Raw genomic sequence first — 19,606 nt, 5'->3', positions numbered from 1 at the left:
ATGCTAAAATTACACTGTAAGCATTGGTGCCAACTCCTAGGGGTCGAGGTCTCTTGCGTCTCTCCCCCCCCCCCCACATTTCCGACTTTTCTGCTGGGAGGGAGCGAGAAGCAGCCTAAGGAGAGGTTGCGCAAAGCGCGCGCGCGCGCAAGGAGGTGCGCTCCATCTCTCTCGCGCTTGGGCGGCGCGGCGCGTCGACGGTCGCCGAGGAAACGCGCGTGTTGTTCGGCTGCGAACGGGGAAGGGAGCCGCCTGGCCGCCGCTCGGCGCCATGAGCTCCCAGCCGGTGCAAGGGCTGCCCCTCCTGCCGGGCTCGTCGTTCCGGGACCCCACGGTGAGCACAGGCGCCCCGGCGGCCGCTGGACCCCCGCGGGCCCCGGAGCCGCGCTCCTTCCCCGGGACGCCGGGCGGAGAAAGCGGACCAGAATACAGTAGCTCCAAGGAGGGTCTTTGCGGGGAGCGGGTGGGCTTGAATGCCTGGCCCCAGGGCCGGATTTAGGTTTGATGAAGCCCTAAGCTACTGGAGGTAATGGGGTTCTTTGTATGTCCAGCTGTCAATTGTCAACAACCAATTGCGGCTGTTTTTTTGGGTTGAATATATGCTATATGGTAATTTATGGACCTAATAGGTATCTAAAGCCATTTGCACGCAACAGGATATGTATTTTATCAAAGTAATTGTTGAACTGAAATACAATTAAGAAGAAGTATATTAATAGTGAAATACAATTAAGAAGACATATAACAAATCGTGAAATAATTATTAAGCTCTAACTTCAAATGATGTAGGTTTTATTTTATTTGTTTCTTATCTTATATTTTGGAAATGTACATCCAGTTTTTTTTCCTTTAAATTTTTTTTGGGCCCCCCAAGAGAGGGGGGCCCTAAGCTATAGCTTGTGTAGCTTATATGTAAATCCGGCACTGCCTTGGCCCCCTTCTAATTCACGGATCCAACCTTTAAGTACTGTACTTGGGTGGGCTTTGAGAATAGGGTGCCCTGAGCGAGGACAGAAAAAAACCCACCGCCTCCCCCCCCCCATTTCTTATTTTCACAATAATGTCTTGTGGCACAGGTGTTTTTAAAGGTGGCAACATGAAATATATATATGGGACCCAGGTGGCGCTGTGGGTTAAACCACTGAGCCTAGGACTTGCTGATCAGAAGGTTGGCGGTTCGAATCCCCGTGATGGGGTGAGCTTCCGTTGCTCGGTCCCAGCTCCTACCAACCTAGCAGTTCGAAAGCACGTCAAAAATGCAAGTAGATAAATAGGAACCGCTACAGCGGGAAGGTAAACGGCGTTTCCATGTGCTGCTCTGATTCGCCTGAAGCGGCTTTATCATGCTGGCCACATGACCTGGAAGCTATACGCCGGCTCCCTCGGCCAATAATGCGAGATGAGTGCGCAACCCCAGAGTCGGTCACGACTGGACCTAATGGTCAGGGGTCCCTTTACATATATATATATATATATATATATATATATATATATATATATATGTTGATGTTGCTACTATTCTTTTGTCCCCTCTCATCCTGGCACCCTGTGTCTGTGACTGCAGTGCTCAGGCTGGGTCCTGAAGGGAACAAAGGATGCGGCTCTGTGCCAGAGGGCCAATGGGCCAATGGACCTCCCTCCCTCCACTGTCTGTTCCTTAGGAAGACCAAAGGCCAGAGGGTAGGGGAGTGCAGGGAAGGGAGCCAGAAGCAATACAGCAGGCAGAGAGGCAGGGCAAAGGTGGATTTCCACTGCAGTCCCAGGAGAAACAAGACCCTCTTGGGGTGTTGATGCCGGTAAACCCCTCCATTGCAGGTGTGGGTTTTATATCTGTGCAACAGGAGTGCCAACTTGGCCCTGCAACCGTGGGTGCCCAGGGTCATGGGTGCCATGCAGCGTGCATGGCCCCGTCACAGAAATTCATGGGGGATTTTGTGGGTGCTAGGGCACTCAGGGCACCAGGGAGTTGGCACCTATGATGTGTAAGTAAACCATTTATCATAAAGGCAGTGCAGTCTCCGCTGTCTCTCATTTCGGAAAGGAACGTGGAACCCCTCGGATCTTGCATTGTTCAGAGATTGGGGTGGCGTGCAACACTATATTTTGTTATATCCCACCTTTTGCCCCCTGGTGGAGGCTCATGGCGGCTTACAGATGAAATGAAAAACAGCTAACAAATCATTTAAAAACAATAGATCTAGTTACAGGTAGGTAGCCGTGTTGGTCTGGCGTAGTCGAAACAAAATAAATTCCCCCCCCCTTCCAGTAGCACCTTAGAGACCAATTAAGTTTGTCACTGGTATGAGCTTTCGTGTGCATGCACACTTTTTCAGATACACTGAAACAGAAGTCTCCAGGCCCTTATATATAGTGTGAGGGTGGGGAGGGGTATTCTCAGGAGGGTGGTGGGAATGGGTGATTGGCTGATAGGTGTGGGAACTCGTTGATGACTGTTAACGACTGCAATTTGTCTTACAGGAAAAAGCAGTGGGTGAGAAGGCTAAAGATTTTTTCACAGCTGGGAACTGGGGCACTCATGCACCCCCCCCCCCAATTTCATGCCAAGCATGTGCTCTGACCCTATCCCATTATGCAGGGTGTTCCCGCCCCCAGCTGCTGTACATTATGCACCTTCGCTCAGCAATGGCAGTGATCTGTCCCGCATCCGCCTCTTGGTTTTCTTTCTTCCCTTAGAAAACTGCCTTTCATCGCTCTCAGACCTTGGGTTACAAGAATGGCTTTGCGTTTAAGCGGCTTCCAACGACAGGGATCGGCGGCCAACGGCTGCATGTCAACCAGTTGTCCCCAGCTGAACTGGATGAACTGGCCAACAAGAGACCCACTTTAACCTACGGCCAAGCCAAGCAAGCCCCACCTTCAGACTTCATCCCAGCCCATGTGGCTTTTGACAAAAAGGTATGGTTCAAAAACATCTCATTTCAGAAATGCCCAGTTCTGGAAAGGTGTCTATTGGGAAGCTCAGGGAACGATCGATTTTAGAAAACATTATTTTCAAATATGTCTTTGGCAAAAAGACAACCAAGGCCTGGCTTGAAAAAGAAATCCCTTGTTTAGAAAGAGAACTATGCTGTTTCAGTGTCCTAAGAGTTCTAGAGACCATGGCTAGAAGGCTGCCACTCTGAATAGAAGCTGGAAGAGAAGCTGGATTAATGATGGCAAGAGAAGTGATGTTTTCAGAACTGTGCTGTGGACTAATCTAGGTGTGCAGGTGTCAGAGTTTTGTGTCAGTACTGAGTCACAGCTGAATCCCAGCCATGGGGAGGACGACAATTTAAAGTTTACTAAGGGCAAGTTCTTTCTGTCCATGTTTCCTTCCCCAAATCGCCTCTTCCCAGCTGTTTTTTCCTCTCAAGAGGGCTCCATGCATTTAAAGCATGTGATGCCCCCCCCCCAAAAGTATCCCAGAAACTGTATTTTTTAATGGGTGCTGGGAAGTTCAGCTCTGCGAGGGGCAAACTGCAGTTCCCAGGCTTATTTGGAGAAATCAAGTGCTTTAAATCTATGGCATGTAGTTAGCTTAAGTCAGGAATTAACCTCCACAGAGCAAAAAACAGCTGGGGAGAAAACGTGGTTTCCTTCACACCATGCAGTTGATAAAATTATATGCTTTTTATGAGAAAATCACTACCTGTTTTCTGAGGTACTAATTTTTGATCAATATCCAGGTAGAATGCAAACTGGGATAGTCCATAGCATTAGGTGTTTTCTGAACACAGCACTGGCAGCATTTCCAGAACAAATCGGGCAATAATATGAAAGTACAGGCATTCATTTTCAGCAACAGTTAAGGACTGATTAGCTGTTTATTGCTGGTATCAAGCAGTTAATTGATTTAAATGTTTCTACCATAGCTGCCAAGTTATCCCTTTTTTACAGGGATTTCCCCTTATGCTGAATAGGCTTCCTCGCGAGAAAAGCGAAAACTTGGCAGCTATGGTTTCTACACTTACTATAGACAACCTTTCTCTTTAAACCTTAAGGCAGCTCATATCAATATAAACAATATAATTAATTCAGTATAATAAAAAAATTCCTTCAGTAGCACCTTAAAGACCAACTAAGTTTTTATTTTGGTATGAGCTTTCGTGTGCATGCACACTTCTTCAGACACGAAAGCTCATACCAAAATAAAAACTTAGTTGGTCTTTAAGGTGCTACTGAAGGAATTTTTTTATTTTACTTCGATCCAGACCAACACGGCTACCTACCTGTAATTCAGTATACTCTATAATTGCACGCCAAACAAGCTCATTCTCCATGATCACCTGAGCTGGGGAAAGAAAGTTCCTGTTTTATTTTCTCCAAACTCCTCTTGGTCAAAAGACATTTAACCTCAGGGTCAAATCTTAGGCCCATTCTGACCTATTTTCAGAGGACTAAAGGAAATGGAGACCATTAAGCAGCTTGTTGCTGCTGTTGGTCTCATGTTGGACGAAGCTTTCCTCCTGTTCCCAGAGACACCAAATCCTTTTATACCTCCTGGGTTTAGCATGTCCCCATGTGCTCACCTTCTCGCAGGATCCACTCCCTACAAGATAAGAGCATGCTGAATTTTTCAGCTTTCAAATTCCAAAAACCAGGGTTGCTAAAACAGTTGTACCATGACTTGGGAATTCAAAAGATGTTTTGGTTACATTAATATGTTAGTTTTGTAAAATAATTTAGTTGTGTGCAAAACTGCATAGAAATAAGTGTCAAATACTTGCAGTTATATTATGTATAAGAGCTTGGGTGTTCCACCTCCTTTTGTGTGAGACAAGGGTTAAGATCCTCTCTCTGATAGAGAGCTTTCCATCCCCCCTTTTCCTTTTTGGTTGTTTTCTTTTTATCTAGATTAGTTTGTTTTTTGTTGTATTGTATGCTGAAATGTTTCAATTTTTTTTAAAAAAAGACTGGCAAGTATTTGCAGTTATATTATATATTAATATCAATATTATTATATATTTTGCATTACCTGATATTCTGAGAAGGTAAAATTTAATTTCTTTGGTTTTCCAAAAGCAGTTTATGTGCTTCTCCATCAAACGTAGACTTACCAAGCTAAATATTGTCCAAGCACAAAAATAATAGCACACTTGAATTCCTCACACTCAAAAACGTATTTTTAAGACCCTTCACTAAAGAACTTTGCAAAAATTAAGTTTCACCTCCTAAAACGACATACCCTTCTGCAAGAGTGTCTCCTGCTATTTTACCATGAAAGAAAAATGCCTTGTGTCTCACGGGGCTCTTTCCCCCCCGCAGGTGCTGAAGTTTGACGGTTACTTTCAGGAAGATGTCCCCATATCTACGGAAGAGCACTTCCGCATCCGCCAAGTGGGCATCTATTATTACCTGGAAGACGATAGCATGTCTGTCATGGAGCCCATTGTGGAAAACTCTGGGATTCCCCAGGGCAAGTTCATCAAACGCCAACGTCTGCCCAAGAACGATCGCGGGGACCATTATCATTGGAAAGACCTGAACAGAGGAATCAACATCACTATCTATGGCAAGACCTTCCGGATCGTTGATTGTGACGCCTTCACCGAGGTACTGGCACCTGGGATGCTAATTTCCAGAAGTGACTGGGGGAAAAATAGGAAATGAGTAAATCGCAGTATTGCAATATACGTGTTACAAAACAGATAGGCAGGGGAATGTACAGTACATCTGTTGTCTCCCCTTTCAATTCATAGAGTCTTTTTCACAGTTCATTTACATTTAGCGAGACACTTTTGTCACAGACATCTTGCAGTTGGGGGGGAAAGGAGGGGGGGAGAGAGGTGTGTATTGTATTGTTCTTTTGTTCTGTTGCCTAGTGTAGTGTTAGGGCAGGCATGGCCAAACTTGGCCCTCCAGCTGTTTTGGGACTACAATTCCCATCACCCCTGACCACGGGTCCTGTGAGCTAGGGATGATGGGAGATGTAGTCCCAAAACAGCTGGAGGGCCATGTTTGGCCGTGCCTGTGGTACGGGGTTGGGTCAGCATCCCGTGGGTAGGTCCTTGTTTATATATATATTTATTTTTTGCCAATATTGTGATAGATCAGGGGGTTCCTGAGCTTGGTTGGTTGTGTTCTGTTGATTGCAATGTGGTTTGTTTGTATGTGTTTGGGGAGACAGGTGGTTGGGTCAGGTGAGCCACATTTATTTGTATGCTGTTGTTGTGTTGTGTTGTGTTGTGTTGTGTGATGAACAGGAATCACACCGGGGTGAAGGCATCCTCCTTTGCTTATCCCTTTTCTAATTTAAGTTTGTTGGTCGACTTTCCCATACATTTTGATACCAGTGGTCTGTCTGTGTTCACCGCTGATAGGTCCTTCCAGTGTCTAGTCATGATGTTTCTGGCTGCTGATATTAAGTGACTCGTGAGTTCCTTGTCTTGGATTAAACTGCTCCTTGGATGGAGATTTTGTAAATCGAAGCCCCTTTGCTGTTCTGCAGTTCCTTGCTCTCTTTAGCCCGGTATTAATGACATGGCTGTCTTTTCCTAGACTTTTCTGGAGAGCCAGGGAATAGTACTGAACCCTCCAGAGAGAATGATTTTTGACCCTTACACAGAGCTGCGTAGGATGCCTCTGCGCACATATGTCACACCCTCAGATTTCGACCAACTCAAGCAGTTTTTGGCCTTTGACAAGAAGGTGAGTCTCTGGTTTGTTCTATTTCAGATTCTTTCTAAAACACCTTTCTATATAATGATGATGATGATGACGACAACGACGACGATGATACTACTAATACTACTACTACTACACCGTAAATTCAAAGCAGCAAACTAGCCCCCTATGGTAAAATCAAGAAAATAGCAATCAATAAAACATGCAAGTAAACAAAACAATTAAAATAGGAGAAGATTAAACACTAAAAAGGCAGTCTGAATAATAATTATAATTATAATAATGTGCCTGTATGAAACAGAGACTCTGCTTCTTTCTTTCTTTCTTTCTTTCTTTCTTTCTTTCTTTCTTTCTTTCTTTCTTTCTTTCTTTCTTTCCTCTTTCTTTCTTTTTCTCCCTTCCTCCTTTCCTCCCCCTCCCCCTTCCTTTATTTAGAACTTGGGCTTATTACTGGCATTCTCTTATGATTTACACAGCTGCCTTATACCGAGTCAGACCATCTAAATCCAATTCAGCATGTTTTAAACAGATTTTTATTTGCATGTAGTTTTAATTCTATTAATGTTTAATTGTGTTTTAGTTGTTGTTTTTCCTGTGCTTTTAGCAATACTTGGTTTTTATCTGTAAGCTGCCTTTGAGCCCTGTCAGGGGAGAAGGTGGGGTACAAATAATTTCATCTTCATCATCATCATCTAAGGCTACCTCCTCTGATTGCATCTTTTTCTTAGGGTCCCTAACCCCCGAGGGCCTTTTCCAGTGGAGGCTGAGATTCCGTGTAGCTGAGCAAAGTCTGTTCTCTCTCACCCTGAGTTCTGGCCCCTCCTGTGACTTACAGGTCCTTCGCTTCTATGCCACCTGGGATGATACCGAGAGCATGTTTGGTGAGAACCGGCGTTTCATCATCCACTACTACTTGGCAGATGACACAGTGGAGGTCCGGGAGGTGCATGAGCGGAATGACGGCCGAGACCCTTTCCCTGTGCTGATAAGGCGTCAGCACCTGCCCAAAAAGTTTGCAGAGAAGAAAGGTAAAGGGCACCTGTGCTTTATCTTTTAGGGTTAATGTGTAAAAGGAATACCTAACTGGGGAAAATTGGCGTGCAGAAGGTATGTGTGCAAGCAAGAGTATTTGGGTGCAGTGTGAATCCCATTAACATTTTGTATACCAGGAACGTATTCAGTGCTATTTTTCTAGGAAAGGAGGTGCTGGAGCTCACCATGAACTTCTCCCTTGTTCTCTTAGAATGGCAATGGCACCCCCCCCCCCCCGAGAGGTGCTGGAGATGAGTTCTGGTTAGCTCCGGCTGGAAAACAGCCCTGAAGGCATTAATATGGGGAAGTGGGAGCTTGATCTATAGCAGGCAGTAGCCAGGATGAGAAGTATGTGTGAGGCTGGGAGAGGACCCCTTTTCAGACAGATGTGGTAGAATTGGACAGGTCTTCTCGCATGCAATGGGGTTAAAGCAAAGTTATCCACCATACCAGTTAAATACCCTGTTCTGATCACATTGCTGTATAAAGTCCTAAACGTATGCTTGTCTTTCCGAATTGCTAAATATTGCCTGATGATACAGTCTGAGATCCTTTGGAAATTACTTCCAGAGTCTAAGCATGATCAGTTTTGATCGGTTTAAAATTGCCTGTCCCATTTAAGTGCAGTGTTATCGCCATTGTGACTGTTTGTCCCCGGAGATATTTTGTACTTCTTTCGACAGCTGAATACTTTCCTTCCTTAGGAGTAATGGGAGACCGGACACACCTAACCCTCTTTCTTCCGCTAGGATCCTTCCCAACTTGTGTGCTGGAGATCTCTGATCAGGAGGTCCTGGAATGGTTCACGGCTAAAGATTTTGCCGTAGGCAAATCCACTACCCTCCTTGGGCGCTCTTTTTTCATCTATGATTGTGATGAGTTCACGCGGCAGTTTTATCAGGATAAGTTTGGCATCACCGACTTCCATCCAGTCGATGTAAGGAAGCCACCTCCGGAGGAAATCAAGCAGGTAATGGCGGGGAGCAGGAGGGGGAAGATGGAAGAGCGATCGTGTGTTTGACTCAAGGCTAAGGCTCCAATCCCTACCCTGCTTGCTTGCAAGGAAACAACTGAGCAGGGGGCCGTATGCAAACACCTCTCTGCTAACGGAGACTTGGCAAGCAACCATTCCTAGAGCATTCTGGTCCCTTTTTTGTGGTTAGCTTAGCATTAGCTCTGCAGCCAAATGATTATGCATCTATTCCCCATCAATGTTGAACCATCACAAGGGCTCTGCTAAGGCTGCACATCAGAGAGACATCCTCACTCCCCCCTCCCCAATTCAATTGGACAAACTGCATTTTCATGTTAAGTTGGAGGGCAGCCACCTCTAATGAGTATCTCATTCCAAAAATGGGATAGCCTACTGATTGACAGCTGTTGGGAGATCATCCGCTGTCATTAGCTCTGCTTAAAAAGGTAAAGGTAAAGGGACCCCTGACCATTAGGTCCAGTCGTGACCGACTCTGGGGTTGTGCGCTCATCTCGCATTATTGGCCGAGGGAGCCGGTGTATAGCTTCCAGGTCATGTGGCCAGCATGACAAAGCCACTTCTGGCAAACCAGAGCAGCACACGGAAACACCGTTTACCTTCCCGCTGTAGCGGTTCCTATTTATCTACTTGCATTTTGACGTGCTTTCGAACTGCTAGGTTGGCAGGAGCTGGGACCGAGCAACGGGAGCTCACCCCGTCACAGGGATTCGAACCACCGACCTTCTGATCAGCAAGCCCTAAGCTCAGTGGTTTAACCCACAGCGCCACCTGGGTCCCTTCATATGGTCCCTTAGTAAAACTCAAATCAGCTCTACAAGACAGGCAGCGGATGATCAGTTCTACAAAGGATGGTCTGCCAACTGACATAACACCAGAGATGTGACATCAGCAGAAACTTGGGGATGAAGTTAGCTGGGACGCCTCAGAGGGTATTGACAGGGGACTGTCACATCCCCCTTCCTCTCTGCTGTAAGAGAGGATAATGGTGATAAAACAGAAGGTGCAAAGTGAATGAAGTCCACTCATCTTGTGAACAAAGTTGCATAGCGTTGCACTATAATTTTTCATTTGTGGCTTTTTTCCTCTGCAGGAAATCCCTCCGTACAACGGTTATGGTTTCCTTGAAGACTCTCTCCAAAACTGCTTCAGTCTGATTCCTCAAGCGCCCAAGAAAAACGTTCTCAAGATGCTAGAGAATGACCGTAAAGTGTTGCGCTATGCGGTTAGGATGGTGAGATATCCTGATGTGCTTTCTGGAGTGAAGGATGGGGTTTTGGAGACTGGGTGTTCTCATCTCTAAGGGCAATCTTTCAGACCCCCAAATGGTTGGATTTTTGTGTAGCATGGAAGATTACGCCAAAAGTAAGAGTGTCTAGGCAGGGGTGAAGCCTAAATGAGGCACTGGGGACGTTGCTTCACCTGGCCTGCTGCCGCTTGCTGGCTGGGGCAGAAGGGAACAGGCAGGTCCCAGATTTGGCCTGATGCCAACAAGTGATGGCAGTGCCCTGGGCTCAGGACCCAGTAGATCAGAAGCTGGCTCAACCCCTCCCCAGCCTGGAATGCTCTGCCACACACAGGGATCCCTTCAGCAGGTGGAACAGGGAGGTCCATGCCAGTAGAGCAATATTGGCATTACTCTGCAAGCAGAGACCGTTAGGGCTGAATGGAGGGACACCCACCCTGCTGCCCAGTCTTGATGCAGAAGGCATTTGGATTGCAGCAGCCATTGATCAACCTTCTCATTAAGGCTTGCAGTCCTAATGTTAACCCTTTTCGTGGTGCTTTCAACATCTCAGGGTATCCTTTCAGTGATGTTATTTCTTCGTCAATGCACATGGCATTTAAAGTATAAGCCAAAAAGCAAAATTCCCTGTGCTGAGGAGTTTTAATCTGCAGCAGCATAACAGCGAGGATGAAAGTAGAATGCATAAAATGGAAATAATGGTTTGAGATGGAAGTCGGAAAAGCGTTGGAGGGAAGTCAGTGGGGGGAGGGGAGGGGGCAATGGTGGTGGGAAATGTGGATAGGAACGATGATGTATTGTAATGTATTTTTGGTATTATAATTGGTATTATTGTATGAGATGGAAGTGTATTGATTGTAATAATTCAATAAAGATTATTTTTTAAAAATAATAATAATGAATGGCCTTTTAGGCTTCCTCCATGTGAATAGGAGTTCACTTTTTGAATAATAAGAATTATATGTCACGGGGGGGGAGGAGGCATCAGGATTTTAGAGCTGCTTAGGTGCGGCATGGCCAAAAAAAGGTTGGGAGCCAGTGCTTCAGAGCCTTCTTAGGAGCCTTTCTGAGTTCTTAGCTTATTGGAAGCAGGTTTCTAGCCAGCTCAGTTGTTTCCTGTCTGACAGAAGCGAACAGGGGGGTGGGGTGCTGCTGTGCTATATACCAGGATGGAGAGACAGATGGGGTGGGGGTGGCAGTGCAGTTGGGGGGGGGAGGTCAGGTGCAAGGTGCCATTCCAACCACACTGCCTGTTGCTGCTCCCAGTGCAGTGATCTCTGTACGTAATCTCTTTAGGAGTCGCCCAATCCTGAAGACAGCAAGCGTCCTTTTGTGCTCTCCTATTGCCTCGCCACCGACATGATGAGTATCTATGAACGACCTGTGCGCAATTCAGGAAGAATTGGAGGCAAATTCCTAGCCAAGACCAGGGTGTGCAAGCCAGAGTCCACTACAGACAACCCTGTTTACTATGAGCCGCCTGATTTCACCATTGGAGCCATGGTGGAAGGTGAGTAGAAGTCAGCAGGTAAGTAAATTAGATGCTCTTAGTAGAAAACAGTAATATTGCTGGTGTTTTCTCTGTTAGCTATCCAGAATGTAGTCTGCCTTTGCTATTGTGCTGCTCCATATCTTGGCATGCAGTTGAATAATAAATCTTGAAGTCATAATAGACCGTTTAGAAGCGTTTTGTCCAATTTCCATTGCATTCGTGAGGCACAGTGCTCAAACCCAACTAGCTCAGAACTGACAATCTGGCTAAAGCATTGCTGAACCCTTAGCTGAGGAATCAGAGTCCTTTAAGGTCTCTGGCCTCCAGACCCCTTTTGCACTACCCTCAATAAGGAATTGAGACGGAAGCAGAAAATGCAGCCAGTCCATCCTCTTGTTTTAACTCAGCAGAGGACTTGCCAGAAAGCTGTAGAACCGGGCACAACCGAACCATTCTCTGCTCTCTGGTGATTGTAAGGCATGCAAGGTTCTATTCTGAGTTTGGCTCTGGCCACTTTGCAGAGCGAAGGAGACTGCCAAGCTGCAGGATCAGATGAAAAACTTTGGCACCTTGGACTGGACGTCTTATTTCCCAGAGAAAGTGCTTGATCGTGCAGCTAGTGCTTAATGGTGAACGCTGGTTGGCTTTTCTTTCATTCCAGTGTTCAGTCACAGGTTCGTCATCGTAGATGCGGATTCATTTGTCCTGAAGTATATGGAAAGCAATTCGGAGAGTTTCCCGCCAGCCGTTGTGCAGTCCATGAGGGATCACTTCGCGCCTCGCCTGGCAGCAGCTGAAGCAGTAAAGAAGTGAGCTTTTAAAGAAAACCCGTGCAAACGTTTCTCCAGACATCCTTAGATTCTTCTTGGGAAGCTTCATTCCATGTTTCTTAGCGTGACGCTATCCTTGCCCATCCTAGGGCCATTCTATGCATTGTGCAGACTAATGTCCCCGTCTTCACCACGGGGAGGGAATCATTGGAGCACAGTCCCTCGGACACTATGAAAATCCTCAGGCCACATACAGGGAACCTCTGCTACTCGTCTTTTCCTAGCTGTTGGGGAGTAAGAGTGGGAGAGAGCTTTTCCATTCATGGCCTGTCTTGTAGGCATCCAGCTGGCTGCTGTGGGAAATGGGGTGCTAGTCTAGGTGGGCATTTTGCCTGATTCACTAGGGCAGGCACGTCCAACAGGTAGATCGTGATCTACTGGTAGATCACTGGACGCCTGTGGTAGATCACTGGTAGATCACTGGCTCCCCCCCCCCAAAGAAGCTCAACAACTTTGGCTTCCCTAAAAAATGCTCAACATTTTAGCCCTTCACCCCCCCCCCCCAAAGAGGGCTTTCCTCCCACCTCAGAAAAGCTCAACAACTCTGACCTGAACCCCTAAAAATGGGCCTTCCTCCTTCCTAAAAAATCTCAACAACTTTGACCTGAACTCCTAAAAAACGGGGCTTTCCTCCTCCCTAAAAAAAAACCTGAACAACTTTGACCTGAACCCCCCAAAAGGGGGTAGATCACTGCCAGTAGATCGCAGTCTCTTCGGAGTTGGCCACCCCTGGCCTAGGGCATTTAAAATGAATCATAGAACAGTCCAACCCCTGAGGGAGTCCGTTCCACTTCATACGCTTACGTTAGTTTCCCATCAATTCTAATCATGTCCATTCAAACATTTCAAAGGTGTGCATGTCTTATTTTGAATACTCTTAAAGGGTGCATGCTAAACCTTTCTACCCTAATGTTGAGGGGTTTTCCTTTTTTACATGCAGGGTGCTATTTGTTGCTGGGGAGCAATTCTCCACCTGCAGTCTCAAATTGTGACACCTATTGGAAGTTGTGGAGGAAGGAAACAATATCTAGGAGGAAAAGGAGACTATTTGGTCCTAGTTGTTTCAGTGAACCAATATAGGAAACAGTTGGCTACTCTTGGTGTACCTTTGTTAGTCAAATGTGCAACTTCCCACTTTAGGAATTGTGCAGTTTAACCAGAAAAGACACGGGAAAAACAGAAAGCTTTGTCTAGCTGCAAAATAGGACCCAAAATTCCTACCTTACTCGGAGTTCTGATAAATTTTGTCACAGGAGTGTTTATGATTCACAAGTCTTAATCATTTTCTCTCGTAGGTGGATTCACTAAAAAATTTAGTAGATTAATCAGCGGGGCTGCAAGTTAGGAACAAGCTGCTGCGTTTCTGTTAGAACAACAACAAACCCTTTAAGATGGGACTTTCTGGCAGATTTCATTTATTAAATAGTAATTTGAATGTCTTTGTTGAGGTTTCGCCAGTATGCAAATTTATCTAATTTTAAATCGCTAACAGGCTGGTGAATAAGGAACACCCAGTCTGTTCATCTTTAAGGTGACAGCCCTAATGATCTGTACGTAAGCCTTTCGAGATCATGGTAGCCAAGCCAGGCAGGCGCAGGCGCAACGGAGGAGACGTACTTGCCGGCTCCAGTGAAAGACGTCCGCTCCCCCCTTTGTAGGTTAGCTTCAGATGGGCCCAACAAGCAGGAGCTGGATGTCCTGATTGAGCAGATACAGGAGCACATGAGGCGACATAACTTCTTGCCAGACAGCAACATTCAGGCAGCGTTCCTCCAGCAAGACAAAGATGGCTCAGGGCTCCTCAGCAGAGAAGAGTTCTGTGCCCTCTGTGAACACTTCAAAGTGCCTGTTGATGACCCCCTTTTCCAGAAGGTGAGGAGTAGGAATAGTCACCGTATCTGAATTTTGCCAAGAAAGCCACGGCAGCGATTTGCACTAATCTGACCGCTTGTCTGGTGCACACGTATTCTCATGAATTCAGTGGCGCTCACTTCCGAGTCCGTTTCCATCATATCGTATACCAACATTACGACAAGGGCAGGCAATGTGGTCGGCAGCAGGGGCCGCGATGGAATCATAAAACAAGAGCAAATAGTGGCACTGCTTTTTTTGAAAAGAATTTGTAATGTACTTCTGGTACAATGCTAGTTTCCTCTTCACTATAAAAAAATTCCTTCAGTAGCACCTTAAAGACCAACCAAGTTTTTATTTTGGTCTGCGCTTCCGTGTGCATGCACACTTCTTCAGATACACTTGAAACAGAAGAGTCAGATCCTTATGTATATACAGAGGGTGGGGGTTGGGGGGTTGGGAATGGGTGATGGGCTGATGGGAGTGGCAAACCTGTAGATGGCTGTTTTTTTTTTTTAATGTTTAATCTTTATTAAGTTTAAAATCAATATAAAACAAAACAATTCTCTAAAATAAAAGCAAAATCAATACATACATAGATAATCATACAAATTCAAACAAAACTTACTCCATCTTCTCAAATATATCGTCAACTTGTCTTATATATCTTCCATTCTGTCTTCACATCTTCTTTTGTAATTCGACTTCCCCTTCTCTTCTATCCTGACTATAAAATTGTTTATCCTCCTACTGCTTACATTAACTTTCCTCCTTGGAATACTACAAAATATTGGTTTCAAACCCAAGTTCTTTTAAATATACTCCAAATTTTCCCCAATTATCAATAAATTTTTTATTGGAACCGCCCCTAATTGAATTCGTCAATCTCGCTAAATCAATATATCCGATTAATTTCTCTTGCCAGTCTCTAATAGTGGGTACTTCCTTACTTTTCCATAATTTTGCAATTAAAATTCTCGCCGCCGCTACCGAGTATAAAAATATCTTTTCATCTTTTTTTGCCACTTCCTCTTCAACCATTCCTAATAGGAAAGATTCTGGAGTCTTCTTTATATTGTATTTAAATATTTTCTTTAACTCTTCTAACACTCCATTCCAGAAGGGTTTAATTTTTGGGCACAGCCACCAGATATGTAGGAACGTACCTACTTCTCTTTCGCACCTCCAGCAATGATTATCTTTAACTTTATACATTTTATAAATTTTGACCGGCGTCAGATACCACTTATAGAACATTTTTATTAAATTTTCTCTAATTGTTTCTGACGCCGTGAATTTCCATGTTACACTCCAGAGTTTTTCCCACTTATCCATTTCTATTGCTTTCCCTAGATCCATTGCCCACTTCGTCATTGTCTCCTTCACGACTTCATCCTTCACTTCCCATTCTAGAATGGTGTTATACACTTTGGATATAATTTTCCGTTCACTATTTAATAGACTTTTTTCAAGTAGGGATGGTTCGGACATAAACCCTCCTTTTTTCATATCTTCTTGGAACCTACTATTTAATTGATAATATTGGAGCCACCCTGCCAATTGCTGCTTAACATCTTCATATTTTTTAATTTTAAATACCCCTTCTTTTTCCTCTATTAAGTCCTTATACTTTATCCATTTTCCATCATTATTTACTTTTTTCACTGTTATTATTTCAATAGGTGACAACCATTTTGGTGTCTTCGGTTCCAACAGAGGTTTATGTCTTTCCCATACCTTCAATAGAGATTTTTTAATAACATGCGTGTTAAACCCTTTGTGTATTTTTACCTTTTCATCCTGTAAGTAGGCATGCCAACCCCATCTATTTTGAAATCCCTCTAGATCTAGTAGTTTGTTATTTTCCAAGGTAATCCATTCCTTTATCCAAAGAAGGCTTGCGGCATCATGATAAATTTTTAAGTTAGGGAGCCCCAGTCCTCCTCTCTCTTTTATGTCGGTTAATAATTTAAATTTTACTCTGGCTGGTTTATTGTTCCATATAAATTTGGATAGATCTTTATTCCATTGTTTAAAAATTCCACTTCCTGTTCCTAAGATGGGGAGCATTTGAAATATGAACAGCATTCTCGGTAGAACATTCATTTTAATGGTCGCTATTTTGCCCAGAAGTGATAAATTTAATCTTTTCCATATTTCTAAATCTTTTTTAACCTCATTCCAAATTTTGACGTAATTATCCTTTACCAAATTATTAGTATTATTAGAAACCCAAATTCCTAAATATTTAGCCTTTTTAACCACCTTCAATCCTACTCTCTCTTGTAACCTTTCAATCTCCTCTTTCCTTAAATTTTTGACCAACATATTCGTTTTATCTTTATTTATGCTAAACCCCGCCAACTCCCCAAATTCTCTAATTTTCGCTAATGCTTGGGGTACACTTTCCTCTGGGTCCTCCAATGTAAGAATGATATCATCAGCGAACGCTTTTAATTTATGGGTGTCTCTTCCCCTTGTTATTCCTTTAATCCTCTCATCCTCTCTTATATTTTTTAGCAGAAACTCTAAGCACAGGATAAATAATAATGGGGAAAGGGGGCAGCCCTGCCTTGTTCCCCTTTGTATCTGGATTTCCTCTGTTAATTCTCCATTTATAATCAATTTGGCTCTCTGTTTATTATAAATTGCTCCTATACCTTTTACAAATTTTTCTCCAAAACCCAATTTTTCTATACCTTTTTTCATAAATATCCATAGGACTTTATCAAATGCTTTTGATGGCTGTTAATGACTGCTGATGACTGCAATTGGTCCTGCGGGGGGAAAGCAAGGGCTGAGGCGCATGCATGATCAAGCTTTCTTTAGCGCCATTAACAGCCATCTACAGGTTTGCCACGCCCATCAGCCCATCACCCATTCCTACCCACCCTCTGTATAAGGATCTGACTCTTCTGTTTCAAGTGTATCTGAAGAAGTGTGCATGCACACGAAAGCTCATACCAAAATAAAAACTTGGTTGGTCTTTAAGGTGCTACTGAAGGAATTTTTTTATTTTGCTTCGACTCAGACCAACACAGCTACCTACCTGTAACTTCCTCTTCTCTGTTGGTGAACAGTGAAGGGTCTGGGAACAAGTCAAAATCAACAGAGACAGTAAAGTATTCATGACCTTTGGGTTACTTTTATTTTTAAAATAAATAGTAGATAATGAGTGAACAAAGCTTTCTCTTTGCTGCCATGTTGGAAGTGTCCTTAGCCTGAGGTCTGTTGACAATTCAAGTTGCAGTAATTAGAATTGGCATAAATTTAGGAGAGGGCATCCCTCACTTGGTGAGGTGTATTGCTTGTTTTCTCAGATGCCATTTGCCTAATTTCTCCTAGGAAATTAGAAGTAGCGATCCTTGGGATTTTTTGGATATGGGTTCCTTCCACACCAGCCCTTTTCTCTTGAATTGCCCTCTGCGGCTCATTCGCCTTTTTTTTACAGTATCCACATTGCTGTGAGCTCTTTGCATTTAAGTGGTTTTTGGAGGTGCCGTTTTTTCAGACCTCATTTGTCTTGATTGTGTGTGCATGTGTGGAGAATACAAAGCAATTGCACTACTAGCCTGACCCACTCTTTTCAGGGTTCCTGTTGGCGACAAACTATTTCCCACCACTGTGGAGCCGCATTTGTTCTTGAATATCAAATACATTACAAGCTGCCCCCTGCTAGTGAAATGGCAATATTACCAGATTATTTCAGCTACTTGACTTTCCTTCCTTTTCTCTTCCAGCTGATCGCCCTTTGTTCCCATGGTGAAAACCAGATCAGATATCCCAACTTTCTCAGAGTTTTCGAGGGATGAGCACCAAAAGGTATAAGAAGCAGCAGCAGCAGCAGCAGCGAGGACTTTTGCATATAGATCAACACGGATTAAACTGAGCTAATTCTTGTGCACTTGCTCTGGTCTCTTTTTCCTTCCATCCTGCAAACTTGGCAGAAACGGACGTCACTGCACGCTCATTCCAGTTGCATACCTTAAACCTTCTGAGAAACAGTTCCCAAAATTATAACCACACTAGATAGATAGATAGATAGATATTGGGGGTGGGGGGGGAGAGGCCTTTGGACCTAGATGTGGAGGAAAGTCATAAACCCTTTTACTTTACTATGCCACTTACCACAACTAATTAGATTTCCTACTCCAGAAGTGACCCCCATGTCTGATGTTCAGCAACATCCCCCTGTACTGAACCACATTTGCTGTTTGATTGGCAAGGGGGTGCAAAGGGGAGACTATTCAAACATGTGAAGTAATTTGTAGCTGAGGTATGGTCAGGGCTGCCTGGGACATTTTGCCGCTTGAGGCAAAACAGGGAATCTACCCCCTTGCAGTCTCATCCTGCACTGTTCGCCCACTGGGGTGTGCAGAGGGTGGATCAGCCCCCCTCAGCTGTCTGGGGTCACACAGGCGGTTCTGACTCTGCTATGAACCACAATACATCTGAGCAGTGCTTTTTTTCTAGGGGGACGCAGACCCCTAAACATTTTGTGAATCTTAAGTTTGGCCTCATTGAGGGGCAGCATTTCAAAATGATTAGGAAAATAAAAGTATCCCTAAACATTTTTTTAGGGGGGGGGGAAGCATCTAGGACCTTTGTGGTGAAGGGCAGTACCAATTTAATATAATAATGATAATAATTCATTATTTATACCCCGCCCATCTGGCCGGGTTCCCCCAGCCACTCTGGGCGGCTTCCAACAAAACATCAAAATACAAAAATCCATCAAACATTAAAAGCTTCCCTAAACAGGGCTGCCTTAAGATGCCTTCTAAAGGTCTGGTAATTGTTGTTTTCTTTGACCTCTGGTGGGAGGGCATTCCACAGGGTGGGTGCCACCACTGAGAAGGCCCTCTGCCTGGTTCCCTGTAACTTAGCTTCTCGTAGCGAGGGAACCGCCAGAAGACCCTCGGCGCTGGACCTCAGTGTCCAGGCAGAACGATGGGGGTGGAGACGCTCCTTCAGGTATACTGGACCGAGGCCGTTTAGGGCTTTAAAGGTCAGCACCAACACTTTGAATTGTGCTCGGAAACGTACTGGGAGCCAATGTAGGTCTTTCAGGACCGGTGTTATGTGGTCTCGGCGGCCGCTCCCAGTCACCAGTCTAGCTGCCGCATTCTGGGTTAGCTGTAGTTTCCGGGTCACCTTGAAAGGTAGCCCCACGTAGAGCGCATTGCAGTACAAGTGAGAGATAACTAGAGCATGCACCACTCTGGCGAGACAGTCCGCGGGCAGGTAGGGTCTCAGTCTGCATACCAGATGGAGCTGATAAACAGCTGCCCTGGACGCAGAATTGACCTGTGCCTCCATGGACAGCTGTGAGTCCAAAATGACTCCCAGACTGCGCACCTGGTCCTTCAGGGGCACAGTTGCCCCATTCAGGACCAGGGAATCCTCCACACCTGCCCGCCTCCTGTCCCTCACAAACAGTACTTCTGTCTTGTCGGGATTCAATCTCAATCTGTTAGCCGCTCCAAGGAGCACAAGATGGCATAAATGGCTCTTTTCATTATCCCAGTATGAGGTGGTTT

General features: G+C 44.7%; 1 protein-coding gene and 1 long non-coding RNA gene across 3 annotated transcripts in view; both read left to right on the top strand.

Moving 5' to 3' along the window:
* LOC148686118 (uncharacterized) overlaps window positions 1-19,606 on the top strand; it is a 312,355-nt gene that overhangs the window by 249,030 nt on the left and 43,719 nt on the right. The window lies entirely within an intron of this gene.
* Window positions 217-17,970, top strand: EFHC1 (EF-hand domain containing 1). Of its 2 annotated transcripts, XM_035110405.3 has the most exons (11): window positions 217-334; window positions 2,695-2,916; window positions 5,266-5,553; window positions 6,499-6,648; window positions 7,460-7,652; window positions 8,406-8,626; window positions 9,741-9,881; window positions 11,190-11,403; window positions 12,047-12,194; window positions 13,874-14,087; window positions 17,807-17,970. In XM_035110405.3, exons 1-11 carry the CDS (start codon window positions 272-274, stop codon window positions 17,876-17,878), a joined length of 1,926 nt encoding a protein of 641 aa, XP_034966296.1. In that variant the 5' UTR covers window positions 217-271; the 3' UTR covers window positions 17,879-17,970. The 2 variants fall into 2 exon arrangements, with proteins under 2 accessions (XP_034966296.1, XP_088521607.1); XM_088665481.1 differs by lacking the exon at window positions 13,874-14,087.

This window comes from Zootoca vivipara, chromosome 3, assembly GCF_965207765.1.
Source record: "Zootoca vivipara chromosome 3, rZooViv2.hap1.1, whole genome shotgun sequence".
Lineage (NCBI taxonomy): Eukaryota > Metazoa > Chordata > Lepidosauria > Squamata > Lacertidae > Zootoca > Zootoca vivipara.
This window is presented reverse-complemented; position numbering and strand designations above follow the sequence as displayed.